The 12,103-nt window shown below is 33.3% G+C and overlaps 1 protein-coding gene across 1 annotated transcript; it reads left to right on the top strand.

The window, feature by feature from the left end:
• Positions 1-1,978: 1,978 nt before the first annotated feature.
• On the top strand, positions 1,979-11,586 carry LOC120162430 (TBCC domain-containing protein 1-like). The gene is made up of 9 exons (XM_039172586.1): positions 1,979-2,559; positions 5,698-5,838; positions 6,976-7,356; positions 7,615-7,719; positions 8,678-8,815; positions 10,148-10,354; positions 10,899-10,991; positions 11,167-11,278; positions 11,411-11,586. The coding sequence occupies exons 1-9, from the start codon at positions 2,077-2,079 to the stop codon at positions 11,452-11,454; spliced, it is 1,704 nt and encodes a 567-aa protein (XP_039028517.1). The 5' UTR covers positions 1,979-2,076; the 3' UTR covers positions 11,455-11,586.
• The last annotated feature ends 517 nt before the right edge of the window (positions 11,587-12,103 follow it).

Here is a 12,103-nt window from a genome sequence, read left to right on the forward strand (position 1 = left end):
TTAGGGCTGTTTAGATAGGAGGAATGTGGAATATGGGATTATTATGGGAATGAAATCTACATTCCTCTGTTTGGTTGACCAATAATCTCATTTCCGGTAATGTTTTATTACCAACAGTGTATTTTTTAGGTATATTACTGGGAATGTCATTACCCGTGTTTTGGACTAAAATGCCCTTAAATTTTTTTCTTCAAAAATATCATTATTCTTTCAGTGAATAATAAAAATTCTACGAATGTTAAATTACAAATTTATCCTTAAATTATTTTAGATTTACAAAAAAAGTCTATAATTAAAATTTTATATGAAGTTCAGGGGTTAAAATAAAATTTTACCCTTTCATTAAACCTTTTTATATTTTCAAATTTGTAAAAAAATTATATAAATTTTATGAATTTAAATTTTTTAAGAAAATATATAAATATCTTATAGTAATATTATAGTAAAAATCAACTTGTTAAAAAAACAAATATATAATAAGGACAATTTGGTCAAATATACATTCCAATAATTTTTTATTCCTTTAACCAAACACAATAATATTACATTATTGTTAAACCAACCAAACACAAAATACAACATTCACAATAATCCTATTCCCTGGTAATATTTTATTCCTACTGGTAATCTTACATTCCGTGAACCAAACGCATCCTTAGTTTATAAATAGATAATATTTGTGTTTATTTTAATTCACTTAAACACAAATCTCTTTACTTCTATTTCAAATACTCTCAACTTTTATCTTTTCTTCAAAGTTTCGAGAAGAGAAGTTCGTCAGTTTTTACTTCAGTTTTTTAGTGTACAAATTTTGAAAGATTGTGTTAATCTTAGGGGAGCGTTCAGTTCAAAGATTACACCAATCAGGACGATTTTTCTTCTAAAGCAGTGATTCTTCTACGACACAATCAAAGTTTTGTTTTAATTTCATTAATTTATTTTTAATTAGTGCTAACATTTCATTTTATGGTAGTACTATTTCGAACAATCACCTCTAATGGCAAAAGTCTTAGACCTCATCCTCATTGTAAACTCTATAATATCATTTTTCTAAACTCTAAATCCCAAAAATTCAGACATTAAAAACCTCAACACATTGCCTCTCATTGATCATTTGATGAACAACATCTGAAATATAGGAATTCATGGATCGATTTAGATGATAAATCATAAAAAACAAACAAACAAACATATAAAATTAGATTAATAAAAAAGCCTAAAAACTAAAAAGAGACTCATTAACAATTAGAGTCTTCATTTATAGATTCCAATAGTGGATATGTTTCTCTTAGAGTCAAGAACAACATAAGTTCGTCTAGACTTCATCTAATGACAAACAATAAAGATCAAAGAATAAGAAATTAAAGCTTCAATGTTAAGTCCATGGAGTCAAAGACGTTTTCTAATTAAATGAACATTGCATTCATGTTGAGGAAGATGAATCAAATTTGATGGGAACTTTTAGGACTCATCGAGCACTGTACACAATGATCAAATGTGGTTGATATAGTGGCTGAAATTCGGGTAGATAAAGAGAAAATGAGAGAAATAAAAACGAAGAAAAGAGGAGATGAAGAAAAGAGAGAAAATTGACTTTTATATAAATACAAAATGATGTTATTTTGGTGTAAATTTTATTTATTAAAATAATATCATTTTGATATCGTGTGTCATGTTATAATATCGTTAACTATTTAACGACAAAATGTCCAAAACATCAGTAATTCAAAATTTTAATGATTAAATTAACTTTTTATAAATTTTAATGACTAAAATAAGAGTAAAAAGAAAATTTAGTGTTGAAATTTACAATTTATCCAAATAAATATTACACATTTACCGAATAAAACTCAACTAGTAAAATTGTATAAAAATTATCACAAGAGCAATTAGTATCCACTAACTTTTAAATAACATCTCATTAAATCCAGCCACGTCATAGTTTCATTATACCCGACCTCACACAATCACCTTCTCTTCCCCTTCTACAACATCCTTCGTTTCTCGAAGATCTGCAAAAACTGAACTCGTCCAATTTTCTCACTCCACAAAAACAGGCTACCTTGAATCAAACCGATGGACGAGCCAATCGAACAATCAACGTCACCGAGCGACCCGGATCCGAATCCAGTACCGACCACTATCGTTCACCCGCGACGCGAGCCTTTCGAGCACGGCCTCCTACCAATCCAGAAGCTCATATTTAACGACCCGGTTGAAGCACTAACCCCTCTAAAGCAAAAATTTGCCTCATCCTCAACTCAACGAGTCGACTCGGAGGCCATTTCTGAGTTGCTCCAGATCTCGTCGGACCACGCGCGTCTAGTCATTGAAACTCTCACGTCGGTTCTCCACTCTGAAACCGACCCGCTCGTAGCCGCCAGGCCTGATGATATCGACTCCGTTGGTGCCGATTTGCGTGATCTGATCCTGTTTTTGTACATTCAATCGTATAAGAGGCTTTTGCCGCGCTCTCACAAGGACTCCGCTGCAGTTGCCGATGTCTGGCCTTCCACGTCAGCTTTTGATGGTTTCTTGTCGGCCCTTTCGCCTTTGCAGGTAAGGAATTTGACCCTTCGCCATTTCTTCTTCTTCTTCTTCTTTTTATTGGGTGGGGGTTGTGAAATGTGGTTATTTTTTAAACATGATTTGTAGTTGCTGAAACTCAGGCAGTTATTGATTTGCACAATTGTGGTTGATTCATGACCACTTTGGGAGAATTCACGAAAAAATTGACCTTAGGTTGGCATTTGGGAAATAACTAAATGTGATACCATATTTTAGCAACGTGAAAGATGCCGCTGGGGATTTAATCTTTTGAATAATTGACGATGTCTAGTTTATGTTACTTTTGTTTTGGGTGGGTAATTCTGCAATGCGATAGCCTAATTTAAGGCTAATTCAAGGGCGGTTTCAAAGGAAAATGCTATCATATTCAATCTAAAAAGTTATACAAATTTGTAGCATTTTCAGTTTACATTGATGTTTTAAGGGTTACAACTGAAAAAGTTATATCAACCGAAAATGTTATGGTTACTGATAATGTAACATTTTCGGTTCAACTTAAAATGTTATCACGTCAACTTAAAAAATTACACTCTTGATAACATTTTTGGTTGTAAATCGATTTCTGCCGTTTTTAACCTTACATTAACAATTTGTGTTTGACTCTCCAGTTTTGGGTACAAATAGGATGCAAAAGGTCTTTTAATATAGTAAAGGAAACAGTATTTTTGAAGTATTAATTTAACTTTTTGATGCCAACGTTGCATGTGTATAGTTTATACTCGAGAATTATGTTTGAGTATGTTTTACATTTTTTTATAAAATAGGATTTTGCTTGTTTTGGGGGCAAATTTTCAAATTCCATTTGGTTGATGTTTTTGTTTGTTCGTAAAAAATGCATATACAAAAAAAATCATTTTAATAACTTAGAAATAAAAACAATTTCTTTTGAAAATAAGATGCATGTGTATACCGTTATATAGAAAAGTACATCAGCATTGGTGTTGAATTTTAGCACAAGTCGTTTATAATAAATATTAAGTTGCTTTAAATTATTTACTTTTTGTTTTTAATTGCTTTTCTAATGCAGGAGCATAATTTTTTAATGGGTAAATTACACATTTAGTATCTAAACTATCAAATTTTATTTCGTTTTACTACCTAAACTTTCATTTGTTTCAAAATTATACCTAACATTTACTTTTTGTTTCGTTTTGGTATCTAGCCGTTAAAATTTTAGCGGAACTGTTTCAACATTACACTTTTTTATAGGTAAATTACATCATTCATCACACAACTATCTTTTCACTTCTATTTTGGTCATTGAAGTTTAATTTTTTTTTAATTTAATTACTTAACTTTCAAATTGCTCCTAATTTAATCACTCTAACTTTCAATTTTTTTAATTATATATTAATAAAATAATAAAAATGTCATGTCGCAAAAATTATTAATTAAATTAATTAGAGTGATTAAAACATGAGAAATTTGAAAGTTGAGTAGTTAAATTGAAAATGTTTAAACTTAAGTGACCAAAATAGGAGTGGGAAGATAATTAAGCGATGAATGATGTAAATTACCCATAAAAAATGCCACGTGTGGTAGTTCTGTTAATTTTTTAACTGCAGGGTACAAAAGAAACAAAAGTAAACGTTAGATATGATTTTGAAATAAATGAAAGTTTAGGTACTAAAATGAAATAAAGCTGATAGTTTAAGTACTAAACGTGTAGTTTACCCTTTTATAATTTCTATTAACTATAAGACATATGATAGATGGATGGATAGGGCCTAGGGATATTAAGTACTTTTAGGGTGCGTTTGGTTCACGGAATGTAAGATTACCAGTGGGAATAAAAGATTACTAGGGAATAAGATTATCGGGAATGTTGTATTTTGTGTTTGGTTGGTTTAGCAGGAATATAAGATTACTGTGTTTGGTTAAAGGAATAAAATATTATTAGAATGTATATTTTACCAAATTGTCTTTATTATATATTTGTATAATATTACAAATTTTAAAATATTTATATATTTTCTTTAAAAAATTAAATTCATAATATTTATATAATTTTTTTTACAAAATTAAAAATATAAAAAAGCTTTAATGAAAGGGTAAAAAAAATTTAACCATTGAACTTTATATAAAATTTTAATTATAGACTTTTTTTTGTAAATCTAAAATAATTTAAAGATAAATTTGTAATTTAACCTTCGTAGAATTTTTATTATTCAATGACAGAAGAATGATATTTTTGAAAAGAAATAAAAATTTAATGGTATTTTAGTCCAAAACGTCGGTAATGTTACAATACCTAAGGGAAGGGAGGTAATGACATTCCCGGTAATATACCCCAAAAAATCTACTATTGGTAATAAAACATTACCGAGAATGAGATTCCCAGCCAATCAAACATGGGAATGTGAGATTCCCATCCCATGGGAATCTCACAATCCTTGAACCAAACACCCCCTTAGGGTTATTAGTTCCCCTTAAACTACATTTTTAGGAGGTGAAAAGCAAATAGCAGAAAATAAGTCGTAACCATAAACTAACAGCCAAATAGACCGTTAGAAAGAGGGGAGGGGGAGGGAAATTGCAAAAGTAATAACTAAAAGGAAGCATAAGTTTAAAAGTATAGTGTTTATTGTGTTTGGATGTACTATTTGTTTCTCTTTTTAGTTCTAAATACGAGGCATTGCTGCATTTATAAGCTTAAGAAGTTGGGATGGGTGCTGGACGCAAATAAACATTAATTTAACCAAGCCCAAATGGACTCTTTTTTTGTTTAGTTCTAAAGAATGTATTGTTGCATTTTTTAAAGCTTAAGAAGTTGGGATGGGTGCTGTGCAAAAATATAATAAATAGAAATTGAGAGGCAGTGTTTTAATTGTTTAGTTTTGTTGTTCATGTTTTTATTTTCCCCCTCTCCCTGCTGCTTTAAGATTGCTGTAAAATATGATTAATTCAGCTGGGATTGTGACTGGGGAGATTGTTATTAGTATTTCTCATAGTGTGGGCATTTGCTAATCGCACTATCCAGCTATGTGTCTCATTAATATGGATCTCACCATTCTGTTAACTTTTGTAAGAATTATAGATCTATTTGCTGTTCGAAGTTAATGGTTGCAGACTTTTTCTTTACAGTGAATTACACTCTTAGACTTATGTTGGTGGTTCTTCTCATTGTAGCTTGTCCGCAGCAACAGCCGTCGATTTATGCCATCACTGGCTGATGAAGAGGCCCACCAGCTCTCCTATCTACAAAAGCACTTGGCTAATATTCTCTCTCTTCTGTCAGAGCCTGTGGAGGGCGAAGGAGAAGAGTGTCTGGTTTGTAGTACTGCTTCTTGCTCTATGTAGTTTGGAATTATTTTATTTTATGGGTTTTGTTTTGTATTTTTCAGTACAATCAAAACATAGACAGTTGAAATATAACTCAAGTATTGCAATTATTTTTGTTGGTTTACAATGACCATTTGTTGCATTTTAATTATTGACGTCTTTGTAGTTTATATATGGAATGCAATTTTTTAATTCCACCATGTGGTAACTGTAGTTTTAAAGGATAAAAGGTGAAGGCACGGTAGAATATTTTAACAGTTGCACTTAGTAGAACCAAATTTGTAGAATAGTTTTGAGCTGGGAATTGGGATGTAAATCTGGCTGTTTATAAAAGTTCTTATGTGGTTAATGTTCTAGTTTATGAGCGCATTACCTCGTTTGTTTTATTAATAACTCTGCAATAGGTAGAAAAATTCTTCCATATGTTATGAAACAATCGAATCCTCGTAGTGCAGATTATCTCTTTATGTGTTGGTTTCATTGCATTAGGAATGGTTTGCACTAAAAATGATTTGTTTTAAGGGTAGTTCTAGGGTAAGGGACCCAAAATAAGGTTACATTAAGGGACAATCGCATATAACATTATCAAATTACGTAAACTATTACGACTTTGTTATGTTTTTTTGTAATTACCCAATTACACAGAACATTACTCAATTAATCACCGACTTTAACATGATTCTCCTTGTAAAATGTTCAGACGGCAAATCGAAGCATTTATGAATCTCTCTGAAATATGAGCGAATTTGACCAAAAGGGGACAAACAAATTCCTTGCTAGCTTCTCAGTAATTAATCAATGACTTCAGCCTGGATTGTGACCTTGTATAATGTTCAGAATACAAGTTGGAGCTTTTTGAATCTTTCTGTTCCCCACTATCTCCACCTTTCACAACATACGTGACTTTCTTATGCCCTAACGTTTTGTAATGTTTTGCTTTGTTGTATTCTCTTAATTCTTCCTCAGTTCCTCTTTATTTTTAAACAGGCTGTCATAACTTTCTTTCCATGTATTCGCGATTGATCTTTCTCATTTTTGTGTTTCTCTTACTATATTTCCTTTCTTTTTATGTGTTTGTAAGTAGTTCTATGACTTGGTTTGCTCATCTAACTACTGTTCCTTCAGGTTTTAACTATGGAAGGGTTTGAGCATCTTGGTTTCCTGATTCAATTTGATGATAAGGTATCTGAAGGAGTTCCTTTAAGCCAAGCTGCTCCCTTTTTTGCTAATTCAGATCCAGACATGCCTGCTGTACCTGTTCCAGCATCCCAAGTTCATGATTGGCTTATGAAAACTATAGTTTCTTCTTTGGAATGTGTTACTGAAAAAGCTTCTGCGAAAGAAAATGGTCATTCTAGTGGCTCTGACCTGGATGTTGCTATGACTGATGCTAGTCCAAGTTCAGCCAAAGCTCCACCAAGTGTGAGGAGTCCATGTTTTGTTGAGGGAGTCTCTAAATCATCATACGTAAAGCAGGCATCTGATATTAAAAATTCTTCTGTGAAGGTCAGTTTATGTTTGCTTGTGATTTCATGAAACCTGAAAATTTTCATGGGGTATTTATTCACTATGTACTTTGGCAAAACCTGAAAGATGTTGACATAAACCAATTAAGAATACACATTTCCTCAAAATTGAAGGTTCCAATAATTATCGTTTGATATCCAATTATTCCAACAACTTTTATTAAATTCTCGATGATTGTTTCATATTATGTACTATGTAGCATAAAACACCTCTAACTTTACGTTTTTATAATTTCAGGTGATTAATTGCCATGATTCAACTATTTACATTTTAGCGCCTTTGAGATATGCTGTTATTTATGGATGCTCGGATGCTACTATAGTTCTCGGAGCTGTTGGCAAGGTATCATTACCTTCTGTGTTGTTAGCTATTTGTAATTTGGAACCGGTCGAACATTCTCTGCTACTGTAATTTTAAATTTGGATTCAAATTATATATTCGAATTGCTGAGAAAATATCTCTGGTCTTTTGAACTGAAACTTCAAAATATATCTGTTTTGATGATGTTTGTTCTTTAATATTTTTCTTATTCACCTTTCTTATGATTGGAAAATGTCCATCGCTATTAAAAAAGTTACTGAATTGTTTCTTTGTCACCAAAGATACTCGATCGAAAGGTGATCAAACAACTTATTGTTTGATTCCTTATATTTTTGCTTTTAGGATACGACTCTTGTCTGTCTTTCCTTTCATCTACCAAGCTCCTTCGAGTAATCTTTGAATTGTTCTTGGTTGGAATGTCTTTAGGTGTAATGTAAAGGCATTGATTTTCTCTTTTCTACAATCTATCATCCAATGCTGGTTGGTCTGTTTTCAATTCAAATACATACATAACAAAAGCGTCTGAACTTCTTGAAGAATATCCTCTTTTCATCCCTGCTCCATTTCCTGAATTTCTGGCTTTGCCCATGATACTAAATATAAACTGAAATATGGACATGCACATGCACACAATCAGCTTATATTGCTAGGGTTGTCAAATCAATAATAAGATATTTTTTAGCCCATGCATGATATATGCATATGTAATCTTTGTATGAAGTCATGTATTAAATTTTGCTGCTGGTTCTTCGTGTGGTTTTGTATAATATTCTTTGCTGTTGGCAATAGTTCTTCTCCTATGGGAACACTTTACGTGCTCTCCCTACCTCCTCCCTTTTCATATTTTATTTTTACTTGGTGTATCCCTTGTAAAATGGTCAAACTGATGTCTACACACTGTAACTATCAATCTATTTGCAGTTCAAGTATGATATGCTTTCAGTCATGTATCTGATTTGAATTGTTTTGGTCATTGCAGGCTGTAAGAGTTGAACACTGTGAACGTGTTCATGTGATTGTAGCAGCGAAACGAGTCTGCATTGCCAATTGTCGTGAGTGTGTATTCTTTTTGGGAGTGAACCAACGTCCCCTTGTTCTTGGCGATAACCACAAACTAATGGTGAGTGAACCAAACCGACCACTTTACAGTGAAATGATAATTTAATTCAATCACACTCGAGTTTTGTGGCGAGTATTGTAAATAAATTATTTCCGACTCATGCCCAGCTAGTGTTAACTTTTTTTCTGGGGAAAAAAGAGATATCTGACATGGGAAAGAAATTCAACTACTCAGTGGTCTGCATGATGGATAGGGGGCACAAGGGATGCATGCCTGTAGTGCCTTATTAAGGTTATTATTAGCGATGGCAACGGCCGAGTGGGTCAGATTTTTGGCCACCCCGACCTCGACCCACCCCAGGAATTAATTTTATTTCATCCACCCCAAACTGTCCTGAGATTTGGGATACAAACCCACCTCCAATTCAAGCCGACTCAATGTCAAAGAACCCAACTCAGAAACAGAAACCCTAAAACAGATTGAACACCACAGAAACACAAAAATAAAGAAAAAGGGGGCAGCACACTTGCTTCCATCGGCCATTCATCAGAGGAATTCAACGTCCTCCTTTGCACGGCAATCCTTTCCATGAGAGCTCAAAAAAAAAAAAAGGCCAACTTCAACCTCAAAAACTAGAGAAATATTTGGAAGTTTCAGCCTTTCAGATCTGGGTGACATGGCTAGGTGAGTTTTTAACCTAAATAATATATATATATTGGCAGTTTGGCTAATAAATTAAATTTCATTTTCGTAAATGTATTGGGTCGGGTCAGGGAATTGTTACTCTAAACCCGGACCCTTTCCTTTCCCAACTCTATCCTTTCCAAAATCCGCCCTAGACCCACTTTTTTTCAAAAAAAAAAAATGCCCTATAAGCTCGGGTTGGGTCGTGTCGGGACTCGTCGAGTCAGGCTAATTTTGTCATCCATAGGTATTATAACAACTTCGTCATACTTAGTAACCTCAAGTGACAAGATAAGAAAACTTGCGTTGTAGCTAAACTTATTTCAATTTTGTGCATATTTTCTAAACTAAGGTCTTTGGACACTTGTTTGACCTTGCATTTAGCATTTGATTTCTTTGTAGTATCATCATCTGTCAGGTATTGTTGCTGTCTTAACCATTCTATCTGTTTCCTTGCTATGATAGGTGGTCTGGAATTTTCTTCTGGACATTGTGATGCAAACTTTGCTATCAGCTTATCACTATGATAGCATAGACAACATATATTCTTAAAGACTTGATATCTAAATCTAATTATGCTGCAAAATAGAATAAAGAACTCTTCCAGATCAGTGGAGGAGGATACCCCAAGAAGGCGTTCTTTGTTCCTTTCTCCAGCAGTGTAGATACGACCCCTACAGATTATTAATTCATTTTTTAAATTGTCAGGTGGCTCCATATAATACATACTATTCCCAACTGGAGGAGCACATGACTGAAGTTGGAATCGTGTCAGCTATCAATAGATGGGACGAAGCTTTGCCAATTGGAGCGGTTGATCCACATGATTCATTATCTCATCCTGCAGGTGTTTCAGATGCTCAAACTGAGTCAGCTACACGTCTAGATCCTGATCAGTTCACGAATTTCCTGGTAAGCTTTGGTGTATTTTATAGCTTAGCTTGGGATACTTGTAGGGATGATAACTGCCCGACTCCGACCCGAGTAGTATACCTCCACCGTCCATCCAACCTGACTCGGGTTTAGGGAGGTTCCACCCACCCTGAACCTGACCCGGTTTTATGTTTTATATATATATATATATATATATATATATTTTTGGGTGGGGAGGATCGCCTCCGACCTGACACAAATAAAATATATATGTTTTTCCCATTTTTATTCAGCAAAGCAGGAAGATAACCAAAAAGGAGGGGGCATTATAGTAATTATCCCTAAATATATAGAGGGGAATTAAGTATTGTCTCGGGTCGGAAAATTTTCACTCTAAACCCTACCGAAACCCAAATTTCAAAAAAGGAAATTCGATCATATAGGGTCGGATCAGGTCGAAACTTGACGGGTTTGGGTAATTGCCATCCCTAGATACTATTTGTGCTTCTCTATTTTCTTTTACTTTATTTTTTTTAATTAATTGTTATTGTTTGAGGATGACATAACATTTCTTAAAACACAGATTCCAAACTGGTTTGAAGGTGCATCATCTGGACCGACAAAGGACAACCCTTTCCCCCTACCTGATGCGTACTTGACATCTCAACAGAGAAATGTAAATGCAGTAAACCAAATCGAGGATAACAAACTTTTGATTTTATGGCTTGAGTTGGTTTTTACCTGCAAAGATAGAATCAATGTTTTTTTAATTAAATTAGTACTTGGTTTTATTAATCTTTTTAATTTTGAATTAACTGAATTTTTGCCTAATTCCTAATGTTTTTTAACAGCAAAAGAATTTAAGTGAGATAAAGCAAATATTGAGAGAAGTTCCTCTTGAAGAAAACCGGAAAAGAGAGTTATCAAGTGCTCTTCATGTGTACTTCAGAGACTGGTTATATGGTAAATCCATCATTTCTATCTTTCCTTTTGTTAAGTTCATCTTTACATTCACCTATGTGACGATTTTCATTATTGCTCAGTCATATTCATGGTTCTAGTTGCTTACATCGATTTGTTAATATAATATGGCAGCTTCGGGAAATATTCGTCAACTGTATTGCCTACAAGGTGACTGATACCTCACAGTCATGCCGCATTTTCCGACAAGTTATAGTAGAATAGTTTACAGTTGTCTTTCGGTTTCAACCCTTTGCCAGTTCCTTAGGTACAACAGGCAGCTGAGAACCACATAGTCATGCCGCATTTGGTATACATTTGCTAATCTCAATGTAATATTCTTAAGAAATAATTTATTATTTTTTTCTTTTTGTAGTACTTGTTAACCAAGGTCTTCAAGTCTTGTGCTTTTTTTTTTCTCATTTGGACCCATCCTCGTGAATTTATATTTGAAATTTCTTTTTATCCAGGGTTCTTTTTTTTTCTTCTTTCCATTTATTCTTTTAGCCCTTGTGCTCTTAATTTTGGTCTTGATAGCACCATTTTTGGGGGGAAAACAGACTGGGTTTGTCTGTTTGGCTAAGCCGGTTCAGTATATGGAAAATTCTGTAGAGAAAAAAACTAGGATCTTCTTCAAGTATTTCTTTTTATTGAGTTGTTTCCTAAACTATTGGATTGATCAATTGCCCTTTTATATTTGTACACTTTTCTTCATCAAATTCAAAAACTTAAGTTTTTGTTACTTAAGTTATCAATTTGTTACATTTTGGTCACTGAATTATAATTTTTTGTTAGTTTGATGATGTGACATATTAGTTAAAAGGAGGT

This window comes from Hibiscus syriacus, unplaced genomic scaffold, assembly GCF_006381635.1.
Source record: "Hibiscus syriacus cultivar Baekdansim isolate YM2019G1 unplaced genomic scaffold, ASM638163v2 tig00111402_pilon, whole genome shotgun sequence".
In the NCBI taxonomy this organism is placed as follows: Eukaryota; Viridiplantae; Streptophyta; class Magnoliopsida; order Malvales; family Malvaceae; genus Hibiscus; species Hibiscus syriacus.

Excerpts from the sequence above, each read along its gene's own strand:
- LOC120162430 (XM_039172586.1), top strand. The coding sequence starts at position 2,077 with ATGGACGAGCCAATCGAACAATCAACGTCACCGAGCGACCCGGATCCG. Across the intron at positions 7,720-8,677 it reads TTCTCGGAGCTGTTGGCAAG|GCTGTAAGAGTTGAACACTG; the intron begins GTATCATTACCT and ends TGGTCATTGCAG. Across the intron at positions 10,355-10,898 it reads ATCAGTTCACGAATTTCCTG|ATTCCAAACTGGTTTGAAGG; the intron begins GTAAGCTTTGGT and ends CTTAAAACACAG.